The sequence below is a fragment of the Alosa alosa genome, chromosome 20 (genome assembly GCF_017589495.1).
Source record: "Alosa alosa isolate M-15738 ecotype Scorff River chromosome 20, AALO_Geno_1.1, whole genome shotgun sequence".
NCBI classification, from domain to species: Eukaryota; Metazoa; Chordata; class Actinopteri; order Clupeiformes; family Clupeidae; genus Alosa; species Alosa alosa.
The window spans coordinates 8,900,630-8,916,191 of record NC_063208.1 but is presented as its reverse complement, the minus strand read 5'-3'; the positions used below and the strand labels follow the sequence as shown (position 1 = coordinate 8,916,191).

General features: G+C 40.2%; 1 protein-coding gene across 1 annotated transcript in view; it reads right to left on the bottom strand.

Annotated features, from left to right (window-relative positions):
* Positions 1–3,907: 3,907 nt before the first annotated feature.
* The window catches only part of styk1a (serine/threonine/tyrosine kinase 1a), a 12,156-nt gene continuing 501 nt past the window's right edge, over positions 3,908–15,562 (bottom strand). The window contains exons 2-10 of the mRNA XM_048229086.1: positions 10,526–10,593; positions 8,050–8,325; positions 7,263–7,484; positions 6,797–6,978; positions 6,130–6,210; positions 5,763–5,977; positions 5,211–5,251; positions 4,532–4,628; positions 3,908–4,275 (exon numbers count right to left, since the gene is read on the bottom strand). Coding sequence (XP_048085043.1) covers positions 4,080–4,275; positions 4,532–4,628; positions 5,211–5,251; positions 5,763–5,977; positions 6,130–6,210; positions 6,797–6,978; positions 7,263–7,484; positions 8,050–8,325; positions 10,526–10,592 — 1,377 coding nt within the window. The 5' untranslated portion in view covers position 10,593 and the 3' untranslated portion in view covers positions 3,908–4,079. The remainder of the gene's footprint in view (positions 4,276–4,531; positions 4,629–5,210; positions 5,252–5,762; positions 5,978–6,129; positions 6,211–6,796; positions 6,979–7,262; positions 7,485–8,049; positions 8,326–10,525; positions 10,594–15,562) is intronic.

The window sequence follows — 15,562 nt, the reverse complement described above, 5'->3', positions numbered from 1 at the left end:
TTGGCTGGAACAGTTTATGTTTTTATGGTCCAGGCTGGACCAAGTTGATTTTGTTACAGTTTTTAGAGCCTGGGCTGTCCAAAGAGACCGCGCTTTTTTACGTTACGTTTTACACGTTTTTTATTCAGGGCAGCTAGCAGATGGTGAGGTGATGTTGGCAGTATGTGACAAAAACTGTTTTACCTTAGAAACTGCGTAACATCGCTTAGAGCACCTTTAAGATGTAAAATCTATATATACTCTTGTATTTACATGAAGCATATGTAAATATATGTGTATATACAGTAAACGGTAATAACGCTTTATAGTAAAGATCCAAATACAATAGATTCATATAGCCATAGCAGTTTTGGATAGGTTGCTTATGCAAACAGGATGAGAGTTGTTCAGCACTGAGTGTTAACAAGTTAATTAATTTTTAACTAATAAAGTTTTGTTTTGTTAAACATTGTTATAACATTTGACTAACTAATAAAGTTAGTCAAATGTTATAACAATGTTTCTTCACCAGAGGATTTAGCATTGCTGTACTGAATTAACAAAAAAAAGCAGTTCAATTTATTTGCCATTCGGCCTGCCCAGAGGAATAGATTGGCATTAGGATATTTACAGATAAGGACGTGATGTGAATGCACATCCGAGGTGTAATCAAGGATATGGGACCTTTGGCTGCAGAACTGAGTGGGAAAACAGAATAATAACTTACCACTAAAACTGGACCAGAAAGCTACTATGCCATTTGAATAAATTGGGTGCAGGCTGGCTTGTTTCAACCAGGACCCTTCGCTTAAAATTGAGTTTAGAGCTACAGATGTACACGTGTTGTTTTCACTACCTACCAGATTCAAAAACATTTAAATGGACACGTGGACCGTTGTCATGGTGACTCTCCCTTGTCCTTCATTTTGCCTTGTTTACATTAATGCTATCTTTATGTTGTATTAATTTTGACATGATGTCTTTATTTTGTGATTTATTTACATTTGTACATGTTTGCATGCTTTTGTGTATGTGTGTGTGTGTGTGTGTGCGCGTGCACGTGCGTGTGTGCACCTGTTTCGTCTTTCACTCTGTGTAGAATGGATTAAGTGTCACTGACTCCTTGCGGCTTCATGTGCCTCTGTGCAAACTTTCCGAGCACTTTTTGTAATCTGTCTGAATGAATATGTTAAATGTATTAACCATCCTGAATGAGCCATGTAGCAGGAGTTTACATTTACAGTTGATATAGTTAAATTCTGAGGAATGGAAGGGAAACTCAATTACTTCTATTTAGGAAGTATCTCGTGAGGGGGAAAAGGTCACACTTTACTTGGATAGTCCACCAACAGCCTATCTACAGCTCAGATTATAAACAAACTATCTGTTGACAGTCTGTTAACCACAGGTTATGATTAAGGTTGAGGTTTGGAGTCGGGTTTGGTTAAAATGATGTTCAGTTATTGATCAACAATACATACTGAACTTGAATGTGGACAGATGATATGTTGAATCTATATGGACTGACTGTCCAGGTTTCTAAAAATAAAATCGCTTGTCCTTTTACAGGGCTTTTTAATGGGAAAAGGGTATGGGGAAATTGTATGGGAAAAGGTCTGAAAAAATGTAATTGTTAAAAGGGCACTCATGTCTATTCATGTTACTGTGTTTGTGTCCCAGATGTGATGTTTGTACATACACAAATCTGTGACAGCTATAATGTTGTTTAATAAAGGCTGCATGTAAAACAGTCAAACTGGACCCAGCATGGTCATTTGTGCTGAAGATGCATTGTTTGGGGTTTTACAACCAATACCATCATGGATAGATAGATAGATAGATATATACTTTATTGATCCCCAGGGGAAATTCAAGAATATAGTCTATTCAAGAGGAGTTCTCTGTCACTTGGAAATTCATCCATGATAGATAACCATTTGTTCTATCATCAGGTGACATGAATGATTGACAGAGAAATGTTCTCATCATTGATGAAATGAGGAAATGCTTGTGCCATTGTACCCATAAAATGTCATGCCAACATGAACTGTATGTGGAACACTGAATATCTATACTGTATCTCTAAAGTATACTGTACGTATGATACATATCTTCAGCATGTATATAGTACATGTCCTACTGTACTTATCCCCAGCAGAACAGACACCATTTTAGTGATCAAGATTCAGCTTTGGACTGCATGCTTGCATCAATATGTGTCCACCCATTCATCTAGAGGGCATTTCTGCAGTAAAATTCAGCTGTATCTATTCAGCGCAGATAAATGGAATAGTGTCTCTGTGCACTGTAAAAAATGAAAAGTTAGGGCTTTCCAATTTATCAAAGTATTGAGTATGGCAAGCGTACTGGGGGTAAAAGGAAAAGAGTGTCACATTTACTAAACCACAAAACATTAAATTAAACAAACTCATGTTTTTTTTTCTTTCGAACACAATGTTATTACGTTGAACTGATATATTTTGCCACAGCAATGCATTCATCCAACAGAATCATGTCAGATCAATGTGAAGCACCTAAGTACTGAACAAGTGAGGCAAATGAACACAAGGGATGCCTTGATGTTACCATTTCATTGTGTTCCCATGAGCCTTTGCGAGAACACTGAGATATTAATGCAGCTAACAGTGTTGCCAAAAGTGTTCACATGAGTTTCTTAAAGAGAGTTGAGCTTAGAGACCAGTAGAATTTGGAGCCGAGTTGTATCTTATGTTATACTTTGAGATGAACCATGCTTTGTTCCCACCATGAATGCATTAGGTACTGTATTTAGCATGCACAAAGTATCAGTGGTTCCCATACTAGTGTTTTCATCCTCAATAAATGTTTCTTAATACTGAAATTCAAAGCAATCGTCCTTTAACATTGATGTTGCAATACTAAGTACATCTGAATGCCTACTTACCATGCCACCTGTATAACACATTAACGTTTGAAATTGCATAAATACTTCATATAAACTTAATTTAATCAATTTCACTGAAATGACTTGATCAAATTGTTATGAGGCATGAATTTCAAAATTTTTTTTTTTGTACACAGAGATGTGTTAAAAAAGAACAACGCAAGTTGTGTTGTTTTCAATGCAAGTTGTGTTATTTTCCACACATTGTGTAACAAATTAAAAAAAGGAAACAACACAAACTGTTTTTAACACATCTCTGTGTACAGATAGGGACAACACATTCTTTTTAAGAGTATCTCTGTTCTGTTGCTTCATCCATTCACCTTTACATTTCTCATTGCATGTTGCCGAAGGATGGATAAGAGAAATCAATCAATTGACATACAGTAGTACAAGCCTGACAGAGCAGGCTGCACCAAATCTATCTTACTACAACTAATTGTCTCGTGCCTATAGCACAAATACCTTAACCAGAATAGCCTCTGGTCAGTTGCTCAGCTAGAACAAGTGCAAGATTAATTAAACCAGACATGAGTCTTATAAAGCATTACATACACCACTCACTTGACCAACAGCAGCTGACTGTACTTAAATCTTTTTCATTTACGACCTTGCCATGTGACCTGCAGTATAAAATACAAAGGGCATGTTTTTTGCACTCTTGTTTTCATTCAATTGATTGGATGCTCCCTAAGCTATACTGATAAATTTAAAAAAACAATACTGAGGAACATTGCATAACAAGATCGTAGCTGATTCAAGGTTCTAGAGCTGATCGGGCAGAGATTCATTTGATCTGAGACTTGGCCAGTATATTGACCATAGTACTTTATACGGAGTGAACTGTCAAGAACAAGGGATTATGATGAATTGTACAATTTAATAATGGCGGTGCTATGTACAGTAGTGTTCATTTCATTTTACAGCAATCCTGCAAGAGAGAGAAAGATTGTGGTATTGGGCAAACAACCCTGAACAATCCTCACCAGATTACCAGAGGATTACCACATAAAATATTGCACAAAAACAGTCCAACTGTTTACATATATTGCATAAACAATACAATATCATAGAGATAAAGGGCCTGGTGTGATGGAAGATTTTCTTCAGCCTGCAAAAAAATTGCAAGAGCAAATCTTGACTGTTCATAAATGGGACTGACATGACAGCCAGTCTATCAGAGGACCGCATAGTTGTAAGATTCTCCATAGCCCGCCTCCCTCATGTACTTCTCAATGTCCAGTGGCTCAGGTACACGGAGCACTGTGGTGGCATTTGCGCTCCTCTCTCCTGATTGGAGCTTTCTTTTGACTTCGGCCAATGAGGTGCGGCTTTGTGGGCTCCACTGGCAGCAGGCCTTTATGATGGAGTGGCTGTAGAAGCAAACAGCCATGGTTATTATTATTATTATTATTATTATTATTATTATTATTATTATTAAGTTAGTTGTTTATGGCTGTATGACACTTGACACTGAATAAACATCTAATAAGCAAACTACCAGGCTGCACAGTAACTTAACACTTTTTGCGGGTGGATCTGATGGATTTATTCGGTCATATTTTTATTCACACTTTTACTGAGGACAAAAAGAAGGCCTGCCGCTACACACAAGACCGAGTGGCTTACAGTGAATTGGAACAGTGTGCCGTTCGTCTGAGAGTGTTGCCTCTCTGAAGATGCTGAAGGAGCTCACTTCCCAGGACCCTTGGAAAAGGTGGGTCACCTAAGGGAGAGAAGAGGCATGGGTAAAGGTTAAAGGATACTGATTTCTTTGATCCCCCCCTGTAATTCAGTTTCAAATGATCCGCTGTTAAAGGGCACATTGAAATTACATGTTAATTAAACTCATTTATAAGCATGCATCATGCTATTGACAAGATGTTACGAGATTGTGAGATAATCTATTGACGTGCTGATAAAGTAATCACCAAATCTCCACATCTTGACAGAAATGCAACAGCACACTATGCATATTACTGCATAAAAAATACAAGTGTTATGTTTGTTTTTTATCATTACTACTATTTACAGTTTTATAATTTACAGTTGAAAGCCAGGATGCTTGAGTGAAATGCTACAGTAACAACTGACCCTGTAGTGACAACTGCTTATTGCTCAACATCGGGTTTGTTTGCTATGTGTATGCCACATTCCATACGTACAATTCTCATGGAATTTACGTCAGCCCCTAGGCACTACAGACTCTATTCAAATAAAAAATAAAAAAACACTGATTACAGGACAAGATATGCTATTCTAACAAGCTTCCTAACTGTGGGAACAGGAAATTGCTTTGTACACTCACCCAGGGTGATCATTTCGTATAAAAGAATGCCGAAGGACCAGCTGCAAGCAAACACACAAATACAAAGTATTCACTCATGGGGTGAAAACATACCTCTGGACTTAACATATTAGACTCATGCAAACTTGTCACATTTACATAATCTGATACTGGTCATAAAATTGAAGTCCACAACTGCAGTTTTGGAGGAATTATTTGCATTTCACATGCAGGAAATGCAATATTTTGAACATTAAATAAACAGCATTGCACTACATAGTCCTACACATCACATGCAAGAAATGCAATATTTTGAACATTAAAAAACAGCATTGCACTACATAGTCCTACACTTCACTGCAGAAATGCAATATTTTGGACATGAAAGTATTATTATTGCACTGTACTTTTTTGTCCCATAACTGCAGTTATTTTTGTAAGGGTATGTATGCATAGTACGCATAAGAGAAGCATTGTTAATGTTTGATTGCATGGGCAGAGTCTCAGTGTTATATTACCACAGTTGCAGGAGTATCTGTGACATTGTGTTCAGTTCAGTCCAGAGGAACTTACATGTCGCTGCTTTGACTGACAGGCCGGCGAGCCAATGCCTCTGGAGCCTGCCACTTCTTTAATTCCATGTTCTCCAATGAGCCGGGAGTAGTGGGCTGGGACATCCTCCGGTAGGCGGGACCCAACCCCCATAGCTTGGCTGTGAGGTCCCGGCCAACCAGCACACTCCTGGCTCCGATGTTGCCATGGATACAGTTTTTGCTGTGCAAGTATTCCTTCATTGTAAAGAGAAGGTGGGATTATTGACATTATTCAACTGAATGCAGATTTCTAAACTGGTGACACATTTGACAGTTTTGTTGGGCGAACTATACAGTTATGCAGAAATGTCTGGGGCAATGAATAGTTCATCGGGACGAAAACTTACCAAGGCAGATGCTATATGTCCGCTCATGGTAAATATGTGTCTCTCTGTGATGTCACATGCTGACCCTTCTGTGGGGTGATCCTGAAAAAAAGCAAATGAGTCTCATAAAGTCAAGTCAAGTTTATTTATATATTATAAAAGATGCAGGGATCAGAAAGAACAATACATATTCCTGTAATCCATTCACAAGGCCCAAGCACAAGGAACGTTTAGATTTCCCTCATAGTGATCCCTTGTATATTCTGAGGTGTATTGGTTTAAACAGAGAAAAATGTTGTTAGTTGTTGAGGTGTATTGGTTTAAACAGAGAAAAATGTTGTTACACACTGCTGAGAGAAAAAGATAATGCACCCGCAATCGCTTCTCTCTTTGTCATTTCCCTTTAGTATTTTCTTCAGTAAATAAAGTATTGTTTTTATTAAACACTGGTCTTCATCTCCCTTTACTTTTCGGTAAACAAACCTCTCCTTAAATAGGCAATCTTTAACTTATAACCAACATACACTTCAGCTCACACACATCAAGGTAGGAGTAGAGTTTGTAATGTTGTACCATATAGAGTACAACACTAACATGTTCTCTGACCATAACCCATCCCTAATGGTGTGTCTATTACTGTATGTAAAGTATGGTACATATAGATATTGCATAGTGCAGTGTGTCCCACCTGTCGACACCTCCAGAGGAAGCCCAGCAGGTCTCTGTTCTCAAGCTCCTCGATCGCAGTGATGAGGGGCGTGCGGCTGAAAACCACACCCATTAGGCTGGGCAGGAAGGGGTGTGGCCCCAACTCAGACAGGAAGTTGGCGAAGCCCTGGAAAGCCTGGAGATCACTTGCATTTGCCGTTTCTGTTCACCAGAAGGAAATAAATGTTTAATCATCCTTGGATTTGTTGTGTTCTTTTACCTAATTCATTATTCCACTATCTGTTATCTTTTTATAACATAACATGAAATGTGAAAAGATGTTTTACATAAAAATAGAAAGTTGCTAATTTATCTACGCAACACCATTATGTAAAAGCTGTCGCCTTTTCACCTTTAATGGAAAATAAAAAAACATCATTATGAGGAATTATATCACTGCATTTCATTTTTATACTTGTGTCTAACGTCACAGGGCGTGCACTCACCTTTGAGCACTCTGAGGATGACGTCTCTGCGGTCCAGTCTGGCGCGGTAGAGGGTGATGACATCGTCCACCTTCACGGAGAAGGACAGGGGCAGTGGCCGCACCACCTGGAAGGTGCCGTGCTGCCACTCAGTGGGTGGACGTGGTACTGCGGGGGCCGCAGCAGGGGTGCTGTGCCTCAGAGGGAGGACCTCATGCTCCAACGGGTTTAACTCAGGAGGAGCTGAGAGAGGGGGAGAGAGAGAGAGAAGTAGAAATAGATAGAGAGAGAGGGATGGAGAGAGAGAGAAAGAGAGAGACAGAGGGAGAGAGGGGAGGAAAGAGATTGAGAGAGAGAGAGGAGAAAAATATATTTATTGTCTAGTAACATGTACCCTTTGGATTGATAATACAGTGAACGATTCCATTATAGGCTCTATCTGAGTTGGGTTTGTTTTTAGGTGAGCCTGTTTTGAAGTTTGGCTAGTCCGACATCTTAGGGGTTGAACAAGAGTCTACAAAACATGATTTCACCATGGTCACTTATAAATGCTCTCAGGCAATAGTAGCATTTATGTACATCTGTTAGGAGGACTGGGAAGAGAGGTCACATAGCACTACTCTGCATGCGGGCACACACACACACACACACACACACACACACACACACACACACACACACAAATATACATAATATACATACACATAGACACACATGCACACACACTTACATTTTAACACACACCAAACACACTTTCAATGTAACACACACACACACACATTTTGTGCACATTTTCTTGTCTACCTACCATCAATCCCTTGCAAGTGCTGTCGGTCCCGTCTGTGGGTTGACGTGTGTTGTCGGTGGCCCTGACTTGGCCTGAGTGACTGAACCCGTTGTTGATGATGACCATCTCTGTCTCTGTGTGAAGCCGTATGATGGTTGTAGTGAACCGTCGTTGGTGAGCTTGGAGTGGGTTTCTTTGAGCAGCAGCGTAAAATGAGCAGGCCCAGGAACACGATGAGGAACATGCCCAGGAGCAGGGTTGGCACCACTATGAGCTCCACCTGGTAAACTCGAACCTCTAGAGACAGACAGACAGACAGACAGATAAACAGGCAGAATGAGAGAGGATGATTTTTGGTGCATGCTGTACAGACTAATGATACAGGACACATTTTACTGACATACTTTCACCACTGGAGGGCGCTAGAGAAATTTGTAAAATCTTTGTTTATACCCTATGACCTCTTAGTGGAACATCAGGTCACTGTTCACAGTTCACCATGTGCTCTGTCTTTGATTTTTTTTCCCCTCTCAAAATATACATTTAAAAATGAATTGTTTACACACTTGATATTCTTCACGTGAGTGTAACTGACAGTTTTTTTTTTTTTTTTTTTTTTTTTTTACATTTATTTTGAACAGTTTTGTCTACATTCCATATTTTGAAACATCTTTTTAGTCATTACATTATCCAGGTATTCCTCCTGCCAGATATTCATCTTCTGTGACCAAAGACCATACAGTGGTAGCAGTATTTTTACACTTGCAAAAGGCTGTTACTCTCAAAGTCAAAGTCAAAGTCAAAGTCAGCTTTATTGTCAATTTCTTCACATGTTCCAGACATACAAAGAGATCGAAATTACGTTTCTCACTATCCCATGAAGACAAGACATATTTCAATTTTAAGTCCACAGACAAACATAACATTCAAGTAAACAAAAAATTAAATTAAATAAGAGGGCACATATAATAATAATGAAAAATAAGAGCAGCAAAATTTTGTTGACCAGCATAGACAGTCAATAAAATACTAGTCAAATTCTGTAAAATACTATAAAATACTGTTTGACCAAAGAAAGTGGCATAGTGGTGCAAGTTATGTAAGAGCAGCAGAAGTGTTGTTTTCAGGACAACAACACCAAAAGGCTGCTGACCATTGTGGGTCCAATGTCCAGGATGTTATGTAGCTGAGGGTGGAGGGGGGAGAGGAGGGAGAGAGTCTCTCACAACACTTAAAACATGCAGCAAAAGCAAATCTTGCCTTCAAACAGCACATCCTGTCGTCAAATCCTGTCGACAACAAAATGCAAAATATAGTTCTCAAAATAAGCATTTTTGCTATGTCTGTTCCATTTCTTTCTCATTTTTCTGGTATCAGAAAAAACTGAAAATACTAAATGTATTGAATAAAAAATAATTTTATTCATTCCTCTCAAGATGTACTGTAACTGTCATTGACATGTAAGACTTACAGTAAGCACCTAGACAAGACAAAGTTCATTGAACTACAACATTTTTCATCAAAATAGACCTACAGTAAACACAGTTTGTACTGTTTTCTTCACCAAATAGGCTATACAATAATTTCTCTAAATGTGCCTTAGATCCATAGCCTACTTGCAAATAGCAACACAGAACAGACATGGCATCTCTTATGGATAATGAAGGATTGCTGATTGAAGAATTGTGCAAAGGAGTTTCACACAGGTGTATCAGAGATTCAGACTTGTGCAAGGAATCTCTACCTCCTGTGAAAAGATGTTTTCCTTTTGTTTAGCACGGGGAAACCAATAGAGTTTGGGGACTTTGAATGACATCTGTGTTAACTGTTTTGAAAAAGGGTGTGAGAACTGTGTGAATCAAATGAAAACGTATGAACACATTCGCAAGAGATGATTTCTGCTGGGCAAAGAAAGTGTTCATGAAGACCAAGTGGATCCCAGTTTCCTTAAGCAGGTCAAAGCACCATTGTATTATACTTTTTCCAACACTCCAAATAAACCAATATTTCTCGATTCATAGCAGTTGTGGACCAGAATGGATCTACAGTATACACCATGGCTAAACCTAAAGACAACGCGAAACCCTACAACAGGCGCACACATTCTCACACACTTTTGCATTCTCCAGTGTGTTCACCTGTAGAACAGGAAGCATGACAGCACACACACTGTCAATCACGTTTTGCACACTCTGGATGTGTTCACCTGTAGGATGGGCTGGTTATACCCGCCACAGGCTCTGAATGGCATGCTGTAATACAGTGGCATGCATCAGCTGTGTCATGAGTGCCTCATGAGTTTGGAGTGCAAGGCGTGGCACACTAGAAACCGCCCTTCAGCGGGGTGTGGTCCACAAGCCTGAAGGCCTTGAATAGCCCTGAAAATCATTCTGATGGTAATGACCCAAGAGGTGGACGTCACTGTGCTTCGAGGGAAAACAATTGGAGAGAGGTGGGGGAAGGGATGATGGAAAGTATGAGGGAATGTCTCTCTTACCACATAACCTGTCTCCAGATGCACACTCGTCACCTGCGTTCGTGGAGTTGTTCGTGGAGTTGGACATCCTGAGGAGACAATTATAGCATCACCATCATCATCATCCTCCTCCTCCTCCTCCTCATCATCATCATCATCATTATTGACAGTCAGCTCATTTATAGATTGAAACAGGGGAAAGGTCTATGGGACAAGTAGGCCTACTGCACAATCTACCCAAACCTACACATCTGTAGGCCTACTGCACAATATATCTGATATCTGAAACATAACCCTGACTCCTGTCTATCTCAAAAGGAGATGGAGGCAAACAGCATATATTTATTTTTTCTGTCAAGGCAGCAGAGTGTATTGTAATCTGGCCCATCTGTTCGGTCCATCTGTGTGCGTACAGTATATGTCCAGTGTTCAGTACTTAGATGTAGGGGCGAGAGTTTGCCATCACTTTGCAATCTGCAATTGCCAACCTATCCTGCACCTGGATCCAGAGCAGACCAGTACCAGCACCAGTACTTTTCTGAGTGGACACACACACACACACACACACACACACACGCACACCCACACACACACACACACACACACACACACACACACACACACACACACACACACACAGTAAAACAGAGGGACCCCGACAGTATCACCACCACCACCACACACACACAAACACACACTGCATCAAATGCACAATGAGAAGAAAAAGCTTTTTAATAAGAAACTCTATACTTCTATACATTTCATCATCAGACATACTTTGAAGTGCTGTTTTCATCACAAACTGCATGCTCTCTGGTTTCATCTTTTGTTACCAATGACTGGGTATATACAGTCACTGATTGATACATATTTGGCAGATGTAAATGTACAGTGGCTGTATAATTAGTCACACACCGAACATTTAGTGTCTTTGGGGCTCCAGAGTATTTTCCACAATCTAGCACTAGTCATAATTAAAGCAACACCAAAGAGTTTTTTGTACCTTAATATAATATTTCCAAAATCGTTTCAGTGGTTCATCAACTCGTAACAGGGTGAACGGCACTTCTGCATTCGCTTCGCGCCCCTCTATCGGCTATAACCGCACTATGTACGTTTGCCAGATCGGGTAGCGGATATGTAGTTCGATGGAATGAGACATAAGAAACTACAAATTTGACTTGCATCCAGGGGCGTCACTAGACCTTATTCACTGGGGCACGTGGCTTAGTAAGTCTCCAGTGCCCCAGTAAAATTCTAGCGCTGCTCTCGCTGGAAACGCCATTTATGAGCGCATCTCCGTGCCTGCTTTAATCATGACTCGAGTCTGTCACTTACCAGCCAATAAAAATAAACAAGGAAAAAAAGAAAGGGGTCATAATAGCCAATCAGGAAATAGCACCTCTGTAGCTGGGTAAGATTGAACACAACAACCAATGAAAATCGTTCACATGATTCTTCCGAGTGTTTCGTTGTACAGTGGAAACCGCTGGAGCTCATCACATCACTTTGAGTGTAGAGTAAGTCGTCCCCTGTTTTAATGTTACAACAAATTCACAACTTGTTTGACAGAAAAAATGACAAGTTGATCGCTGTTAGAGACTGTTGCCCACATAATTAGCATCTGATTTTCAATGCTTAGCATCATTGTTGCCTAAATTTAGCAACAGTTTACCAGCTTGTGCTCTCTCCCTCACACACACACTCACACCATGCGTAGGCTGCATGCACACATGCGGAGAATTAATAATGATTTACTTATACTGTAGAGAGAGTCCTGTAAAAGTAGCCTATACTGTTTGTGAGGCTGTCCTACTGTAAAACTAAACATAGCCTTCTAATAAACTATTCAGAGATGGACATCAGAAAATTCTTCCTGAACAGAGGCAGAGGGAGAGAAACAGTGAGGAGAGATGAGGAGGACGAGGGAGGTATGATGATTGCCCACATTAACGGTAACATTAACATTTATGTCGGTAGCCAGTGCTGTGATTTGATCTGTGCATGCATGCGTACATACAGTATGTCTACTGTGTGAGTATGTGTCATACGTATGATTACTGTGAATGTATGTGTGTGTGTGTGTATCTGTTTGTGCACATGTGTGCACATGAAATGGGTTAACATGACCCCTGGAGGCAAACATACAGAAAACATTGGTCATCCTAGGCCCTACAGTTCTCAAGATATTCACAGAGAACTGTGTCTGCCCTACCACCCTCCTTTCGGGGGTCCAGTCCAGCGGGGGGGCTACAGATCAAAACGAAAAACGACGGTTCCATGCTATCCATGTGGGGTTACATGCCCAACAAGTTTTGTGTACCCAGGTCTTTCGGTGTTCCGGGAATACTTGACGGAAATTTGGACATGCGAAAAAGAAAAAAAGAAAAAAATCTGACTAAACCTATATGACTGCCGCTTCGCTGCGCGGCAGTCATAATAAGTTTGCTGCATTTGAAAATGTAGCCTATTATAATCTACACAGAATCAGAGTAGCCTATAATATTGGCTACTCTGATTCTGTGCAGATTATTATAGGCTACATTTGGAAATTATCACCAAAAGTCAGTATGAAGGAAGGGAGGGAAGTAAATCTCAATTTTGACTAAAAATAAGCTTCCCTTGTGTTAGTAGGAAAGCCTATTAAATTCATGCAGTGAGTACCTATAGGCCTACTTATGCCTATGTGTTTGAATGTTGCTGGATAGTGGCTGCTACAACAATTGAGGGAGAGAGGGCTGGTCCTACAGTATGACAGTGACAATAATGATTTTGAAGCTTGTAGCCTACCCGTAGGCTAGCCATTTATTTCATATTGCACGCACTTTTTTTTTTTTTTATGTATTGGGAGTTGGGGGCCTGTGCCCCAGCAAAGCTCTAGATCTAGAATCGCCCCTGCTTGCATCTGATGTCAAAATAGATCATACTTTCATTAAATCGTGCAACATACTCTGCCGTGTCTGTGGACATGTTATTTGCAAAGCCAGTGCTAAATAAACAAATAGCATGCGTGCGACAGAGGAAAAGTGCTTTAGTGTTGCTTTAAATGTCTTTATGGCTTCATGCTCAAGCTTTTCCTGTATGCATGTACTCTCTCTCTCTCTCTCTCTCTCTCTCTCTCTCTCTCTCACACACACACACACACACACACAGACACACACACACACACACACACACACACAAACAGACAGAGAGAGACAGATGGGGAGAGATGTTCCTGGTTTGGCAGCTGAGGGGCAGTTATTTCCTCATTGCCTTGAAAAAACTCAACTGAATATACAAATCCCCAGCTCACTGGAGGTCACTGCATGACACATCATGTGGTGAACACACAGGTGAGGGGAAAAGAGAAAGTAGGGCTTGGGTCGACACGCTGTCCTGCTGGCACCCGACTGACTGTCGGAGTCATTTGACTATCAAATGCGGAGGCTGTGTGAGATCCGTAGAATTAAAGGAACCTAAAACTAGATGTACCGCAAAATATGAGCCTGTACGTCAGCACATTTTTTATGAAAGGCCTATATGATTCTAACTGTCTCACTAAATTGACTCAATTCTCACTGGTATCTGCTAGACAACAAAGTACCAAAACATGATTAGTTCATAGATTTCACATGTCCAGCACATTTTTTTCACACAAAAATGTGTGTGTGTGTAGCGTGCTTTGTGTGTTTGTCTGTGTATGTGTGTTTGTGCATGTGCATGCATGCGTTTATATGTCTACTGTGTGAGTATGTGTCATAACATTATGATTACTGTGAATGTATGTGTGTGCGTGTGTATCTGTTTATGCACGTGTGCACATGGAATGGGTTAACATGATCCCTGGAGGCAAACATACAGAAAAAATTGGTCATCCTAGGCCCTACAGTTCTCAAGATATTCACAGAAAACTGTGTCTGCCCTACCCTCCTTTCGGGGGGTCCAGTCCAGTGGAGGGGCTACAGATCAAAAACGAAAACGATGGTTCCATGCTATCCATGTGGGGTTACATGCCCACCAAGTTGCGGTGTACCCGGTCTTTCAGTGTCCGGGAATCCTTGACGGAAATTTGGACATGCGAAAAAGAAAAAAAAATCTTAAGCGCCGGGCGGTCATAATAATAGCTTCAAATTCATTCTGATGCACTGACTCATAATATGGAAAATAAAGTCTCTGACATTGCCAGTGCACACCCGTGACCATGCATATTGCACTACTAGCTAATCCCTCCTCTCCTTCCCTCGACTAACCTACTGCTGCACTGACATGTCTGTGCAGCAGTGTACTACTGACACTGTAGCCTACCTTGATTGTACCTTAATTGTTGTAAGTCGCTTTGGATAAAAGTGTCAGCTAAGTGATTAAATGTAAATGTAATGTAAATGTTAATGTTAATGTTAATGTTAATGTTAATGTAATGTTACATTGTTGATCGGGTAGGATTTTGACCCTTCTAGTCAGTCTAATTGGATGCCAAAGGGCATAGATATCAACTCCTCCATTGTGCTCCTTTCATAACCTCTCTGCTCGTTTGCATCTCTGGAAGACAATCTGAACATTGAATCACTGGACAGGATGCACTTCACAACTAGTCATCATCAGGTATCAGGTAAGGTATCACCAGGTGTTTGTGACCTTTATATCATATCATTGCACAATAAGCAGTGTGTGTGTGTGTGTGTGTCTGTGACTCCACACAGATTTGAAGTTTTCCACAGTTTACTCCAGTGTAATGCCACTGAACCTGTTTGCCTGCATGTCTGTCATACTCTATGCAGGCATTACAAATCTCCAGATGCACTTTGTTAATAATATATTGTTAATAAACAATATTTTGAGTGGGAATACGTTTAGTTCACTGTCATACTGTCATTTATCTGTGTAAGAATCAAACATCAGATAATGTAAAATGACTCAAAATATAAAATGCTTACAATTCTACATCATTATTCTGCTTTACGAGATATGCATTTTCCTCAGTACGTTTTCATGATTTGCCTCAGATCAATTGAACAGAAGACAGTTGAAACCACTGTTACTGACTACAGATACTTTATATTTACAATGCTGGTTAGG